The sequence below is a fragment of the Thunnus maccoyii genome, chromosome 3 (assembly GCF_910596095.1).
Source record: "Thunnus maccoyii chromosome 3, fThuMac1.1, whole genome shotgun sequence".
In the NCBI taxonomy this organism is placed as follows: Eukaryota; Metazoa; Chordata; class Actinopteri; order Scombriformes; family Scombridae; genus Thunnus; species Thunnus maccoyii.
In genome coordinates, this window is record NC_056535.1 from 2,790,991 (window position 1) to 2,807,155 (window position 16,165).

The 16,165-nt window shown below is 36.5% G+C and overlaps 1 protein-coding gene and 1 long non-coding RNA gene across 4 annotated transcripts; one reads left to right on the forward strand and one right to left on the reverse strand.

The window, feature by feature from the left end:
* The first annotated feature begins 4,361 nt into the window (after positions 1-4,361).
* Positions 4,362-6,661, forward strand: LOC121894328. Its single transcript, XR_006095519.1, has 2 exons — positions 4,362-4,741; positions 5,217-6,661. It is a non-coding gene; the product is annotated as an uncharacterized LOC121894328 (long non-coding RNA).
* A 3,595-nt stretch (positions 6,662-10,256) lies between these two features.
* On the reverse strand, positions 10,257-14,443 carry LOC121894327 (fibronectin type III domain-containing protein 11-like). 3 transcript variants are annotated; one of them, XM_042406853.1, is made up of 3 exons: positions 14,324-14,443; positions 12,358-12,503; positions 10,257-11,125 (listed from the first exon to the last, which is right to left on the reverse strand). In XM_042406853.1, the coding sequence occupies exons 2-3, from the start codon at positions 12,496-12,498 to the stop codon at positions 10,361-10,363; spliced, it is 906 nt and encodes a 301-aa protein (XP_042262787.1). In that variant the 5' UTR covers positions 12,499-12,503; positions 14,324-14,443; the 3' UTR covers positions 10,257-10,360. The 3 variants fall into 3 exon arrangements, with proteins under 3 accessions (XP_042262787.1, XP_042262788.1, XP_042262786.1); XM_042406854.1 differs by lacking the exon at positions 14,324-14,443 and adding an exon at positions 14,122-14,295 and having other exon boundaries at positions 10,257-10,984; XM_042406852.1 differs by lacking the exon at positions 14,324-14,443 and adding an exon at positions 14,122-14,291.
* Positions 14,444-16,165: the final 1,722 nt, after the last annotated feature.

Here is a 16,165-nt window from a genome sequence, read left to right on the forward strand (position 1 = left end):
GGAAGGAAAATGCTGCTTTCAGTTCTGTGATTGGTGGTCAAGCAGAGGGCTAAGTAATTCAAATGACAGTAAAATTGACCAATCATAACCATATCTTCCTTCTAAATGGGCGGCTTTGTTATTGCTACTTCATGAGAAGTTCAGCCCGCTGTGCACTGTGAATGGGTCTGCACCGAGTAGGCAGAGTCTGCACGCCATTTTACAGTTATTCTATATGGAAAGCCAAAGGTATCTCAGGATTTAAAAGCGCCACCAGGCATTTAATAAACTCCACCAGGTGTCACACATGTTTTAAATGCATGGTGGCTATCAGAACGGCGTTTAACAAACGCCTGGTGGCATATTAAATGCCAGGGAAATTGAGACGAAATATGATACCTTTGGCTCTCCATAATTGTAGCCTGCAGATACGCCAGATTCACTGCCTAATATCAGCAGCTATAGCAACAAGTCAAAGGAGATTGATAAAACAGAGAACTGATTAGTATCAATCAGGCTTGCATAACATATTGTGAACATTACTGTCCATGATGGCAATTATTTGTCAGTTAGGAAAGCTATCATGGGTTTTGCCCCGTAGGTCAACATTGTTGTTTGTTTTCTCAGCTGACAATTATGTGGTTGCTGCTGCTGTTTGACAGATTACACAGATTACAGGCAGAATACACTCCATTTAAACTCATAGTTTAAACAGTTTTCCCGGCCTTTGCTCTTATGTGTTGAGGGGTGCACTGGCACACTGAAATGGAGCAGACCCAATCACAAACTAGTGGGAAAAAAACAGATAAACAAGCCAGGAGTAACCATGGCTAGTGAGGATTATCCATACCTTTTCAAGATGAACTTTTAATGAAAAATTGGAGTTAATCTGCAAAGGAAGAGTTTCACCAGAGCTAATTTGGTGCAGAAAACCAAGGCTTTTTTCAGCTTCAGGATTTTGTTTTCAAGTAACTTTCGTTAATGCGATCATCAAAGGGTAAGGTAATAAGGAAACAAATCTAAGGGAGAGCAGTCAAGCTAGGTCCAGTTTAACAACAAGAAATCTGGATCTCAGCACTAGTTTTGACACAGCTGAGGTTGAAAATATTCATATGAGCATGACTCATATGAGTATGACAAACTACAAACGCATATTTTTTTATCCTGCATAGTGTCCAAAGGATCAGAAACAAGTTAGGTCAGTTTTATGTTGCAGTTTCCAATTAAACTCCTCATTACATTTATGGTGCTACCACACAGCAGAGAGAGATATACATATATCTCTCTATATATAAAGAGATAAAGAGAGAGATATGTTTTTAATCTAAGTTTTTAATAGAGCAACAGAGGACATTACAAAGGGTTTCAGTGGCCTCATTTAGGTGACAATTAACAAAAGTTATCAAAGTATTTAGATGTATTAAAATGTTTTATGCAGTTAAGAACAGCTTCATAATTATCAATTAGATGCTGCATTACTGGCCTGCAGCTAATACTAATAAAAACCTATATAAATCAAAACTATTAGTGCTAATATTCTCCAACTGCATTAAGTAAACTAAAGCACATTATGTAATACAGATATAAACAACGGTTATTCCCACCACTAAAAATCAGAACACTAACTTAGAAGTTACTCTCACCATCAAACTGATTAATAAGTGTTTTAACACATAGAGTAGCAGCATGTAACCACTAACCTATAAAACACTGGTATGAAATATACTATTTATATATATATATCTATTTATGACTAGAATCGGGTAAAACATACATACAAACATACTGAATGTAAGTTTTTAAATGATGTATCTCAAACATATGTGGTCAAAAGAAAAATACCAATTTACCCTTTAAAACAACTAGAAAGCACAGAGTGGATACAACAAAGCTGCACAATGCTTAATGAGTTATTTCAAAATGTTTCAATCTGCGTCTGACTCTACATCAAAAAACACACACAGATAGACAATCATGGGACAGGTTTTTTTTTTTTATTTAATAGCCATGAGTAAATAGTCAAAATGTTCAAAACTACCCCATCACTCAATCATTGGCCCATGATCTATTTTTTCCCCAAATTTTATATAAATCTTTTACCGGATTTCAAATATAAATAGATAAACATGAAACAATTGAGTCAGTCTGAAACTAAAATGTAACCTCATGGTAAATATGAGTATGAACTGTAGAATTCATCTGACTTGTAACAATGTCAAACTGCAAACGCATAGCCACGACATCCGTGCTGAGTTTCAATTATGCTTTTTTGTGGAAAAATCATGTCAGACACACATTATTGTTCCAAGTAGAGTATTTTTATATTCTAAAAATACTCTGAAAAAAATACTCTGAATACATGTCTGGAGGGGATCTTTAAACTAAGCAATTGCATCACCATTCAAATGCACTCCAGACAAAAAAAAACAAAAAAGACGATACATCTTTATCCCACATATAAAACAAACAGTTCATCCTCAATATCTTATCTGATCAACTTAAATCAAGTACGTAAAATGTAAATGCACATAAACATACATCATACATATGACTTTGACTACAATTTATCTCTAGCAGGTGCACTCATCTTTTATCCTTCACCAACTGAAACCTCAACAATGCCATCAGGGCCTTTAGATTCTGGTCACTTTATCATCATGTCCCAGGTGTCATTATGATCCACCTAGTCTACATCCTAAAACAAAACAACACAAAACAAAACTCAAACTAGGTTTAAATTTAACATCCACATTTTTTTATGTACTCATTGCTTGGAATACCTCTCCCCATGTGATTTCAAACTGACTTCATTTCTTCTTTTTAATCACTATTGTCTTTTCCATTTTTGAATAATAAGACATTTCTTTTTCCAGAATATTAGTGTAGGAGGATATGTGTATGTCCAGTGTTTGAGTATATGTTTCTTGAATACAACTGATGAAAACAGAATGATCCAACTCTGTGGAAACCTAACTGTAATAACTATAATACAATTTTTTGTCTTGTTTTGCTTTGCTGTTAGAATTGTAGGTTTCTGTTTTGTTGATGAGGGAGGTGTAGATTGTATATATTTGGGAATTCTAAATAAAATCTTTAAAAAAAAAAAAACATAAAAACTGAATGCACTTCAGAACCTACTGTACAACAGTAAGTGAATGCATCACTGTTCATTCCACTGTGATGTTTCGCCCTGATTCTGTCCTCAGTTCAGTACATTGCTACAATGCATTTTCTCACCTGGTTGCATCTGACACTGTAATATTACCTGCTATAATTACTTTTCCCTGCTGTTTCCATACCACATAACAATGGTAAAAATAAACCATTTCCAAGGTGTGTTTACTAATGCCTAAATAATTTAACTTTCCAAGCAGATACAATGTCTGCTTGGCTTTCTTATTTATTTAGTCATTTGTTTGTTTGCCCTTTAATGTTTTTTTAATAAAAGGCTTAATAATATGATATGCACACAAAGATATTCACATACACTACCAGTCAAAAGTTTTAGAACACTCCCATCTTTCCAGTTTCTATTGAAATTTAAGCAGTTCAAGTCTAGTGAATTACCTTAAATGGCACAAAGGTAAGTGATAGAGGTTGAAAAAAAATGATGTAAACTTCAGTTATTAAAAAAAGCTTTTTTTCAGGGATCAAGTGGGTTAACAACTCACAGCTTCTCTGCAGCAATGGCAGTAATTTAAGTCTTGAAAGTTGATGCAAACAATTCCTACAGCTGTTCCAGCTTTAGCTGATTACTTCCAAACCCTCTGTCTGTATAAAAGCATGGAGGAGGAAGCGTGATGGTTTGGGGCTCTTTTGCTGGATCCAGACTTTGTGACTTGTACAGAGTGACTGGCACTAGGGACCAAAAGGGCCACCACCGCATTCTGTAGTGCTGTGCAGTCCCCTCTGGTCTACACCTAGCTGGTCAGAGGTTTATCCCACAGCAAGATAATGACTCAAAACATACATCCAGACTGTCAAAACTACCTTAGAAGAAAAGAACAAGATAGTAAGCTTCAAGTCATGGAACCAGCACAGTCATCAGGCTGGTTTGGGGTGAACTGGACAGAAGGGTGGAAAGCAAAGCAACCTGACAGTGCAACACATGACACTGCAATAGTGTGGAGAAGAACTTTCCAAATAATATATGATTTCCATTGTAGAAAAAAATGCAACAAGTGTGTTTGCCTGTTATATCTGCAAAAAGTGGCTATTTTGATGAGTCAAAAATTTTTAAATTTTGTAAAAAAAAATATTCTATGATATCTTTTTTAATCTCCAGCTGTTTATGTATTACCTGAGTCAAGACCTTGAATCCTCCCCCTCCACCAAGATTTTTCAGTTTTCAATTTTTTTTTGTTTCTAGCTTCTAGCTGTGAGATTTTTTTTTTTCTTTTCATTGTCTAATTTTAAATTGAATATTTTGGGTTTTGTTGTGTTCGTAGGACAAACAAGGCATCTGATGACACCGTATCATCAAACTATTATTCAAAAAAAAAAAATCGTCAGCTTTATCGAAAACAGTCATAAGTTGCCCACCTAAAGTTTATTCACTCTTCATCCTTATTTGGGCAGCTCAGAAAGTAAGAAAGTAAACAATGTACCCGCCGTTCACTGTCGTCTTTGTGCACGCGGCACCGAGAGAGAGAGCGTGTATGTTTGCGCTCAAAACTGGCGTAACGGACAAACTGCACCTGCTGCACTGCAGTGTTTGATTTTCCAACTCAGGACACAGATGTGGTTTTGTCTTCATCACAGGGTAACTTTGTTCCGTTATTTTATTACTGTTTGCATAAGTTATTGTTTGTCTTGCTGTTTGAATTATAGAAGTGCATTGTTAGCTTAACGTTAATTTTATTGAGTTGTGCAAACATTGGCCATAAGTTAGCTTACAAGAAGGCCAATTCATGCTTTAGTGGTTCAGAAATAAAAGTTTCATAATGTTAAGTTACATGATAGTCGTGGTCACTTGATAGCTGATGCTGAGTAACATTAGTTTGATAAAGTTCTATGTTAAAAGTGTAACTGTTAGCTTGCTAGCTAATATGCCCATGCCTTTCAAGAGCCACTAGGCTAGTGTACTTTTTTTCGAATTCATCATTGTAGGAATTCCTGATCTGGATAAAGAGCTTAGTATTGAGTAGTTTAATATGGTATGTCTGTTTGTCTGAAAATGTTTGAAAAATCCAGTTTTACTATCTCTCATTGCTTTTTTTTTCCATGCAACTCTACAGTCAATGTCACAGGATCACTACCATTAATCACAATCTACCATTCTTCTTCTTCGCTGAACTTGACAAATATACACCTCAACTGCTCTACAAAAAGAGGAAGACTGGAAGTTTTGGTAAGGGGAAGTTTTGACGGCATATGAGGAACAGATAAAAATATTTTTAATGCATTACGTCATTGTTGAATGTGAACAATGGACCCTAACATCCCTGAATGGATACCTTGTCTTTGTGCAACAAGACAAGAACATCAGCGCAGCTAGAACAGCAGTCTTGGCCGCCCTACCGCTGTAGGATTTATCAGAGGTCTCCAAAACTTGCAAGGCATGTTTGTGTTCTCCTTTTCCCATATCCATAGCTCAATACCTCACTGATGAATATAAAAATTGCCTTCTACATTCTACTGTGTACCCTGTTGACTGCCTTTAGAGCACTTCTGTACGTTACTTAATTTTTGCTGTGTAGTGGGTGTCACATTATCTGGCCTTGAAAATGTTGTATTCTCCCTTGCTTAACTGAATGTTGACTGTTAAATGTTGTAATATTGTTTTATTAATTGCAAGACTGGTGTGGAGAAGGTGCTTGTCTTTATTCAATAAGGCTGAGATGGGACAAAGGAAGGAATGAAATAGTTTGAGGTTTATATTGTGATGTAGCCCTCTAGTTGTATTGAGGGTAGTGTTAGTTCTTTTTCTTTAAGGCTGGTCGCTATTGTTCATCAAAACTATGTAATTTACAGTCAGGCAGAGATACACTCCTTCTATTTACTTTGCATTGTTGTATCAAATGTTACCAAGTTATAAAACTACATTACAAATGAAGAGATACTCATTGAATAAATTACATTAAATTATATGTAAGAGCAAGTTACACCAAAATTAATGAAGAATTCTACCAAACAAAGAACAACTACAGTGATACTCAAGGACAACCACATCAGTACTTCTTGAGAGCACAACAAGAACAATATCAGTATGTCTTATAATATCTAGTTGTTCATCATCATTAAGTCTGATCATATGTTTTTATCCTCCTGTTACATGCTATCTTTTGATATCTAAAGGATATTAAAGACTAGTGCCTGTGGTGGGGAAAAAATAATTCCATTGCAACATAGATATTCATTAACTAAGAAATGAAGAAATCTCTGTTAATATGTAACAATATTTTCTCAGGTACTCAAAATGCCATGTAAAAATGTTTTACAAGAGACAATAATTTTCAAAAAAATGTCAGGTATTTCATTGTAGGCTGTATAAATCCATTACAGTACAATTTATTGTTCAGTCACCGACTTGCATGTTTTCAAGTCTATCTTACTGCATTTACTCACATATCCATATGTCCTAAGAAAGAGTTGTTGGTGTCTGTAATCATTCTTCATGGCAGTCACTTGTAGCTTTGTCATCAGTGTTTTGTCCAGACAATAAACCTATACGTGACTAGAAGGACAAGAAATTTTGTATTAAAAAGACAAACTTTGGAAGATATCCAGTTGATTAGTGTAACTCAGACTGCTGAAGCCTCAGATTTACTTTGGCTGAACTTTAGAAGTCAATTTCACACAGAACGAGGACTGGATTTAGTTCTAGTTGTGTTATAAAGGGATCTCTTCACAGCCAGTATGAACAGAATGATCATACATAGGGATACACAATATTGGATTTTTTTCCGATATCCAATATGCCAATATTTCCAACTCATTGTGGCCAATTGCCGATGCCAATACCGATATATGCACATATTTTTTTCCAGCTGGCTGAGGAGACTATTATGCATGCAAGCATAGCTTGTACTAAAGTATGATCAAGAAAGACAATATATGGAGGAAGAATTTTGGAAGACTGGATTCAGGAGCTCAGAATTAAAACTTTAATGAACTTGCCAAGTGGGAGGAGCAGTAGAGTTTTCTTTGAGTTTATTAGGCAGACAGGATTAATGTGTAGGATTTAATCTTTCGTCCACACTCTGGAGCAGAAGGTGGCGATAATGCACCCAATACACTGGTTGCCAACCGCTGTTATAAACCAAAAAGAAGAGGATGAAGTTTTTTTATTTTTCAAACAGAGTGGTACATCCTGTCAGCCAAGGGATTTCTTATCTGTGCAGCCGAATACCACCGCACCTGGATGGACTGTTTCACCCTGACGGTCCCAGTGCTTCCTCCGCAGGCTCCACTTCACTCAGCTGCCCGACAGGCCTGCTGCTTCTCCCCACTTTAACCTGAATAACAAATCGGGGGTTGGTGGTCCAGTTTGATCCACATGGAGAGCCGGGGCTAACGTTAACCCCTGCTCTCTATGTGGAGCACCGAGCCCCGGTTTGTTATTCGGGTTAAAGTGGGAAGAAGCAGCGGGTCTGACGGGCAGCTTGAGTGAAGTGGAGCCTGCAGAGGAAGCACCGGGACCATCAGGGTGACACAGTCCATCAAGGGAAGCACAGTCAGACGGCGGAGGAGATGGCAACATATCAGCCTCTCATAATCGGCAGAATTCGCCAATGCCGATATTTCATTTTATTGGCCGATACCAATGACTTGCCAATAATATCGTGCATCCTTTATTATACACACCAAAAATATCTACATGGACATATGGCCAGTGAGTCTTGTATTAGGGTTGGTTAAGTTTTTTTCAAGGCTATCCTAAGCTTACACATTGCTCTGACTTGCATGTGAAAATCTGGAGGCAATGGCATTATGATGTTTTCTTTTTCATCACTAGCCTTTTTATAAACTTGATCATTTGTACAATAACAGTCACATACACTGAACATGTATACCCTTTTCAGGATGAGTTGGTCTACTGAACTTTTAAGTTTCAACTTTAAAAGGGTGTTTTTTCTGAAAACTTTGTTAATAGGTTCAAGAAAAACAAAAGTAAGTGGAGAGGAGTAAACTACCTTTCGAGAGCTGTGAACACTGAAATGTTATGTGTTTAGTCATGAGTGTTCGGCATTCAGCTAAAGAAATTGTTTAAGTTGTGTCAGACATGTGTGTTTATATTGTGCTATTCCAACTAAAAAGGTTTAAGGCAATCAGTTTCCTCAAGTGAACTGAGTAGCTACAAAGTTGTCACAACTAGAATATAATAATTTGCTTTAGTGGAAGAAAACTGAGTAAAGGAAACTTAAGTGATAACATTTGTGTAAAGAAGATCCATTTAAGTTAGTCTTACTTAATTCAATTAAATTCTACTAAAAGTAGACTTCTACTAAAGTCTAAAATACTTCTTAGTTTTAATTCAATCAACTCAATGAAATTGGTACTATTAACTTTATTTACCAAAATTACCTTAACAATAAATACTTTAGTTACTTGTATGCAAATGATATCATTTTTCATGCTTAAATTGTTTGAGTTCATAAACTTAAATGGTTCAAGGCCATTGATTTCCTCAAACAGTTTGAGTTGAACCAAGTCATCAGGTTTTACAGTACTGACATTTCAACAGGAGACTGGTGATTGTCAAAGGCTTCAGTTTATTGAGAGTGTCTTGTTTGTTGCTGAATTAAATAAACTCTTAAGTTTTGCCTACATTTATGTGAAGCACACTAAAACTAAACTAAATACAGTCTCTTTCAGTTTCCACCTCACACACAAGGCCAACAAGTACCAACAAGTACCATATCATCATGAGCTAATCTGCATCATCGGGACTATGTTAGCCATGGTTGGTGTAAGATTTGAGATTGAGTGACGTTGTAAGCAAACAACCCAGCAACTTTATAACAAACAAATATATAAAACTATATATGAATATATATATAAACCAACATTATGCTAACTTTGGTTACAATAATAATAAGAGAAAAGAATCTTACCCTAAAGTTCCATTTAGTAGCTGTTCTGGAGTTTACCATCATATCACATGATCTTCATCAGCAGATTGTTTGTAGTGTCATGGAGTAGTAGATGTTCCAATTTCCTGAGAATTTGAAGGACTTTGTCTATTATCATGCATTTTAATGTAGCTGATCATCCCTGCAACCTGTATTTATGTTTATTTTGTCAGACAAACTTTGTGCTGTAGATTAAATGGTTGTTTGTTCATAGATGTGTTGGCACTATAAACTTAAGAGGGTAAAAGGTGCTGCTGGCCTCAGGTATGTACTGTATGGTTGAGTATAGTACTGCTAAATATACTTGTGCTACTTTTTTTCTTTTTGGTTGTATATTCATTGTACTTTGAAAGGAACAGCAGTACAGAGTCCAAGACAAATTTCCTCACAGGGACACTAAAGTATATTCTATTCTATCTTCAAATTGTGATTTCATAATCATCTCAGTGCAACAGTACAGTTACTGTTCTCCTGCTTAACAGATAGTATTTATGAGCCGCAATCAAATCACTATTTTATCTATGTTTAATTGTATCCCTGTTCCTTGTTCAGAGAAACTGAAAAATATGAAAATATAAAATATATTTAATTTATTTCTATTTATATTTCATATATTCATAACTAAATTATGAGTTTAGCTCTATCAAAACACAGTACAGGTGATCACAGAGAGCAGGAGCAGATGGAACAGGTTCTGTTGTTTGCTGACCAAAATAAGACAAAGAACAAGAGATGTAGCAGTTACTTTTTGGACGTGACAGTGTGGATTGAGGTCAGAGGACCTTTTCATGATTTCCTTGGTTAGCTGTGTTTGACTTGAGTAAAGGATGCCTTATTGCATCAGGTCATATCTGAAACGAATTTGACAATTTATCTGATCTAATCCAATCAGTAGTGCTTCTGTTTGTCCTGATTAAGCTGGTAATTTAGAGGAAGGAAGTTAAACGTCTCCCAAGTAACAAAAAAATTAGATGGAAATGAAACACAAGATGATGATCAAGAACAAAATCCTCAAAGGAATCAAAATTTCAATCGAAAAAGTTTCTCTTGTGGTAGCCTAGATTGAAATCCCAGTATCCAGTGGATGTTGGACCTTACTAATGTATTTGTATAGATGATTTCTGCCTATAGGTTCCATAAAAGGTGACTGTGCAGTGTACAAACAATTCTTCATTTCTCAACTTCATTGTCCTCCAGTAAATGTTTTTTTTTCCTAAAAGCACCTTTATTGAGAATAAAACAGGTCAAATATATTCCCCATAGTAAATATACACAGGCTGGGAATTCTCTTCATATTCAAAAAGCTCTCATTTGAAAACACTCACGGTCTTCAGGATGATAGTGTCAGTCCACAGTCCATAGACCAAGTTGACAGTATCAACTCTCTTGACAGAGAACTGATAGTACCTGTCAGGGGTCAGGTTGTTGAAGTGTATACTGTATGACTGACATGTAGATTTAATAAACTGGTCCTGGTCAGCAGTTGGGTGAAGGCTCTTCATGTGGATCTCAAACTCTTGGCAGGGCTCCTTAGACTGCTGACTGGCAACTCCCCAACACAGGTGTGCAGCGTTGGATGTCACACGCGACTCACACCGGTCAAACATCACCGGCATCTTGGTGGCCAGAGACGCGCTGAGCTGCGGCATCGGGTACTGACCTGTGTTCAGGATGAGCTGGTTCTGCAGGTCCAGCGGGCCGAGATTTCGAGTCAACCTGCTCTCAAAGTCGTTCAGGTACTGGTGGGTTCGCTGGAGCTTCTCCTGCGTGGAAGCTGCCATGTCACTGTCCACCAAACCCTGGTCGTACTTAATGATGAAGACCTCAAGTTCCCGACAGCCACTGATAATCTCCTCGTAGAGCATTCCCAGCAGAGTGAGTAGGAGCTTCACCTGGGTGTTAGCCAGGGTCATGGCACGCCTCAGCTTCCGCTGGTCAATAAGAGACAACACTGTACTGTCAGACAAATTTAAAGTCTGCTGCTGCTGGTCTGCAGTTGGGAGCGAATCATCGTGCTGGATTTCCAAGTAGTAAGAGCTTCTTTGCATGAGTTGCAGCTTTTCCTGTATCACCTTGGAAACACATCACATGAACTTATGAATCTACAGGCGCTGTCCTCATAAATACATGCCTTAGACACAGAGGTGGAAAGTAACAAAGTACATTTACCTAATTAATGTACCTATGTACAATTCTTAGGTACTTTTGCCACATGATACTTCCATTCCACTACATTTCAGAGGGAAATACAGTACTTCCTACTCCACTGCATTTATTTTACAGCTTTAGTTACTTGTTACTTTTGAGATTAAGACCTCTTACAAAAAAGCAGTGTCTGGTTGTGTCTCCTTGTCATATTTCAGATGTCTATGAGTTGTTACTTCTCAGATGGTTCCATTTAAATAACTGTTTGAGGCCCAGAGAATCCTATTTTGTGTATCAAACTGTTGCTTTTTTCTTCTTATACCTGAATAAACAACCCCTAGGTTGAGAAACTAGCTAACTGTATATAAAGTAGTTCAAACTAGCTCGACCTCCAGCATCATCAACTGTAACATGCTGCTTACACACTGATGATTATCACTGTGATAACTTCAGTAGAGCTTAAACAATTAGTTGATTAATCAACTAATAGTTAAGCATCTATTTTGATAATCAATTAACTGTTTAAAGCAAAAATGCCAGACATTAGCTAGGTTCAGTTTCTTAAATGTGAGAAATTGCTACTTTTCTTTGTCTTGTGTGATAGTAAACTGAAATAACAGGGTTTTGGACTACTGATTGGACAAAACAATTTGAAGATATTATCTTAGACTCTGATCATCTGATATAATTGGTTATGAAAATAATCATTAGTTGCAGCCCTTTATGTCAGAGTTGTAAAAGCTTTTGTCATAGTATTATAAACCACAGTGCAGTGTTTTGGCATCTAATAAGCCCTCAAACTTTATCTTAGTTTATTGATCAAACTAGTCTATCTGTGGCAGCGTGTCCACAGTGGTTCCCAACCTTTACCCCCTTGCGTTTTTGAATGCAGTGCCATTTTCAGTCAACATTTTAGTGATGGCCTTGAATGTACACATTCTGTATTCTAATCACTTGGACAAATGAGCAGAAATGGCACTGCAGAACAATGACAGACTGCCTCATATTTAAAAAAAACGTAGCTTCCATGCCTGTCATCTTCTCTTTGTTCACTCAGATGTAATTACAATGTTATACAAGCCTAATAACATATGATAACAAATAAATGGTATTGCATTATTACATAGCTTTACACAGCTTTACATTATGGTATACTGACCATGATGGAGTTCTCACTAAGTCTGGTGCAGAACAGATGTGCGATCTGGTTGTGGAGGTCGAGCAGGGTGTCTTTTTGACTGCTGGCCTCCTGGGCACCACACTCATTTGAGCTTGTACAGGCCAACTTGACTTCGTCCATGGTAACTGTAACATACATTCACAGCTGTAAGCATGATCATGTGCAGTATGTGGCTTATAGGTCACATGCAGACTATTTTGTGTCTATGTTGGCTTTGCATTACATCTGCAAATGTATTCTGTGGACATTTTCGAAGCTTATTGTGAATGACAAACACCTAACAACAAAAAATGACTAGGGATTTATAATCAGGCCTCCATATACCAATACTCTCATAAGCATAAATAACTAATGGATAATTGGTACAAAACTCTAAAGAACCAAGGTTGTTTGCTCATAGCAGCATAACATTTGCTCATATTTTGGCCTCTTTATGAGTAAGACAAAACAAAATGCTGCGGGTGTTTATGTCTAAAAAGTTAGTTTATGTTTTCAAGTATGAGCAAGCAAGCAACATGGATCACTGGCTTTTCAAATTCCAAAAGTATTTCAGAAAAGTCTGCGACATGCCACATACCACATGAAGTGAAACTGACTGAAAATTAGCACACTAACTTTGCACTGTTGCACGGTGTGACATGAAATATTATAAATGTTATATACTTCTATTTCACATTATACAGTAAATTAACAATAAAGGCAATGCATGATTAATTTTCTAGTATTGCACAATGCATATCAAAATCCCACTTCTTATTTCCTTGAATGGTGCATCTTGAATGTTGACCAGCTGTGACAAATACCAACCAATAAAATCATCACAGATTGTCAGTATGTCTAGAGTCCAGCTGCTATCCTGACCACAACCACTCCAAAGTCCAAACACATTCCTGAACCCAATCACCCAATCAGATCAGTAATCTGTCAGCACACCTGCCCTTGCAACTACGGCACTTTGAAGAGATCCATCCTTGCATTTTGTCTCTCCACGTTTTCTTACAGGAGGAAATACAACAAGCTCAACCAGACTGAACTGTCTGCAATTGTAGGTTACTGACAGTCAAATCTTGCTCTGCTGTGAAAATTTGATAAACATCTTACACATCCTAAGTTCTTTATTTGTCTTCTGTGGGAGTTTCAAAGGTACTTGTCTATTTAAAATCTCTTAAAACATTAAAAGCCAAAAGCTGCTTGCTCTGTATGAGCCTGCATAGGACTATTATGTATTACATGTATGTTTTAGTTGTTTCATACCATTTAATTCATTTTGGGAAAAGTTTGCATTGTGAAATTAATCATAGAAAGGTCATTGTAAATACACCAGAATTAGTTACACACTCTTGAGAGAGTCTGTAAATAACTGTATCTTACTGGAAACTTATTTTATTCACTCTAAAGAAGCACTTGTAGGCTACAAGTGTGCTATGCTAACAAACACATAATCCATCAAACATGGCTTGGCAAATGTTTTATGAAGAACATAAAACATTTGCATAAAACATCAGCAAAGCAAATTTTAGCTAGCTTGCTAACATTTAAATGGTTCTTAGTCATTAATCAGGGCAATGTAAATGGCATTAATAGAATTATGATCAATAAAATACTCAATTGACCTAGTTAGCAAGCTAGCTAGCATTTAAATGTTAGCAAGTTAGCTAGCTTGCTAACATTTAAATGGTTCTTAGTCATTAATCAGGGCAATGTAGATGGTATTAATAGAATTATGATCAATAAAATACTCACTTGACCTTATAAACATTGTGCTGTATGTTATGAGTCAAAGGATATTGTTACATGAATTCCTGAAATGAATGCCTCAGGGTAAGTTTGATAGCTAGCTAACACTGGATGTTACCCATAAAATTGCCTATTAAACAAACACAAATCAGAAATAAGCAGGAACAAGCAGTATACTCAGCATTTAACTTATACACCTATAGCCTACCTATTTTCTTTTGTTTTTAGGTCCTGTTGTGTAGTTTTATGGCAACTCCTGTTTATGGTTCAATGGGTTTGTCTGCATGGTTACAGTTTAACTTCCATGGTTACAGAATGACAGAAGCAGCCTGCACTAACTTCAGGTTCCACTGTCAATATCACAGATAGTTATTTTTTGTTTGTTTGTTTGTTTTTTCCTTTTTTTATTGGTGCAAAATGTATAAACACAGAACATAGGTAGAGACATCACACAATCTCACAAGTGAGAAAATATAGACGATAATCAACAAAACCTAACCTAACCTAAAATAAAAACAAACAAAAATATTTTTATTTATACTGTTGTTTTTTGTGAATATGAGAAGAGCCAGGGTGTTAATGGTGAAGTTTCAGAATAGCTGTCCTTCACTGTAAAGTTTATCAACCACCAGAGATGTCCGTTTGGCCTTCTGTCTACTGTGCTTGAGGATGGATATAGTAGCTACTTTCCACTGTTAATTTATCTATCTGGGGAACTGGTCATTGATGCCGACTGTTGTTCCTTTCAGTTCATGTCCTTTGTTCTTTACAAGTTCTTTCTGCTGGAAATGTTTGAAATGTTTGGCTTGTTTTCCATGCAGGGTCCGAGTCAGTGCATGCAGTGGAATGTTATTTTGTTGGCGGTTTCTGACAGGAGTTTCAGAGCAGTGTGCAAGTTTTTGACCATGGTTTCTGGACAGTCAGTTGTGCTTTCAGGGATTCCAGAAAAAATTTGATTGTTGCATATTAATGTGCAGCATTTTTAAAGGAGTTTCCATCCTCCAAATCCAATCAAAAACCACTATAACTTTTACACTGATACCTTAAAATACAACATAGGATCAACAGAGTCTTTAAAGCACAGAGTAACATTGACAAGTTTTCTGTTTCATTCACATCACATTCCATTTTAAACATTGTTGTGCAACAGCCATCAATTTAGAATTAATGATGAAACTCACAAAATACTTTTCATCATAGACTGTATTGGATCTACACTTTTCACCTACTTTTCAATAGTCTAATCTGTTTGAATATACCTGTGATTCATGTGTTCAAAAGGAATTCATTGTGCTTTTAAGCCCTTAAACATAAATGTTATAAAATCTATAACAGCAGACATGTGGTGTCTGGTGAGTTTGCTTGAATGTGTTCATCATGCCACTCTGCCTATGAAAATCTCTAAATAATACACCTTCTGTTCTGAGACTACATGGTTGTTTCTTAAGGTAAACAATTCTTTTATGTCTTCACCATAGCACAGAGCTATTCATCTGATAACAGTGCAATCAAATTTCAAGAGAAACCAAAAGCTGAGCTCAGGAAGAAAAAGTGAAAGATGGTGCATGTACCTCTGCACGTATTAGCCCTTTCTTAGAAATCAGAGCAATTATTACAGATGCATCTCACAGCGGATATGACAGGCTTATCAGCCACCATCAAATAAGTGTTCTGCATATTGCTTTGTGTGTGTGTGTGTGTGTGTGTACCAGGTATTTGTCATGTTATGGGGACTTACATTGGTTAACATAGTCACATGTGGGGACAATAAAAAGTCCCTATAATGTAAATCATTAATTTTAGGGTGAAGACTTGGTTTAAAGTTAAGGTAAGGTTAGGTTAAGGTTAGCTTTTCAAATTGCATTCATAGTTGTCATTATTTTTATGTCTTTTATTTTGAAGTGCCTGAGGACATGCTGGGTCAACCTTTACACCCACTTTTTGCCCATTCAACTTGGCAGCATAGTATCTATGGAGCTTTTTGTTATTGTGCAATAACAGAAAAGTGCCATGGTGAGGACATAAGCTGACAACCTATCACTATAATTGC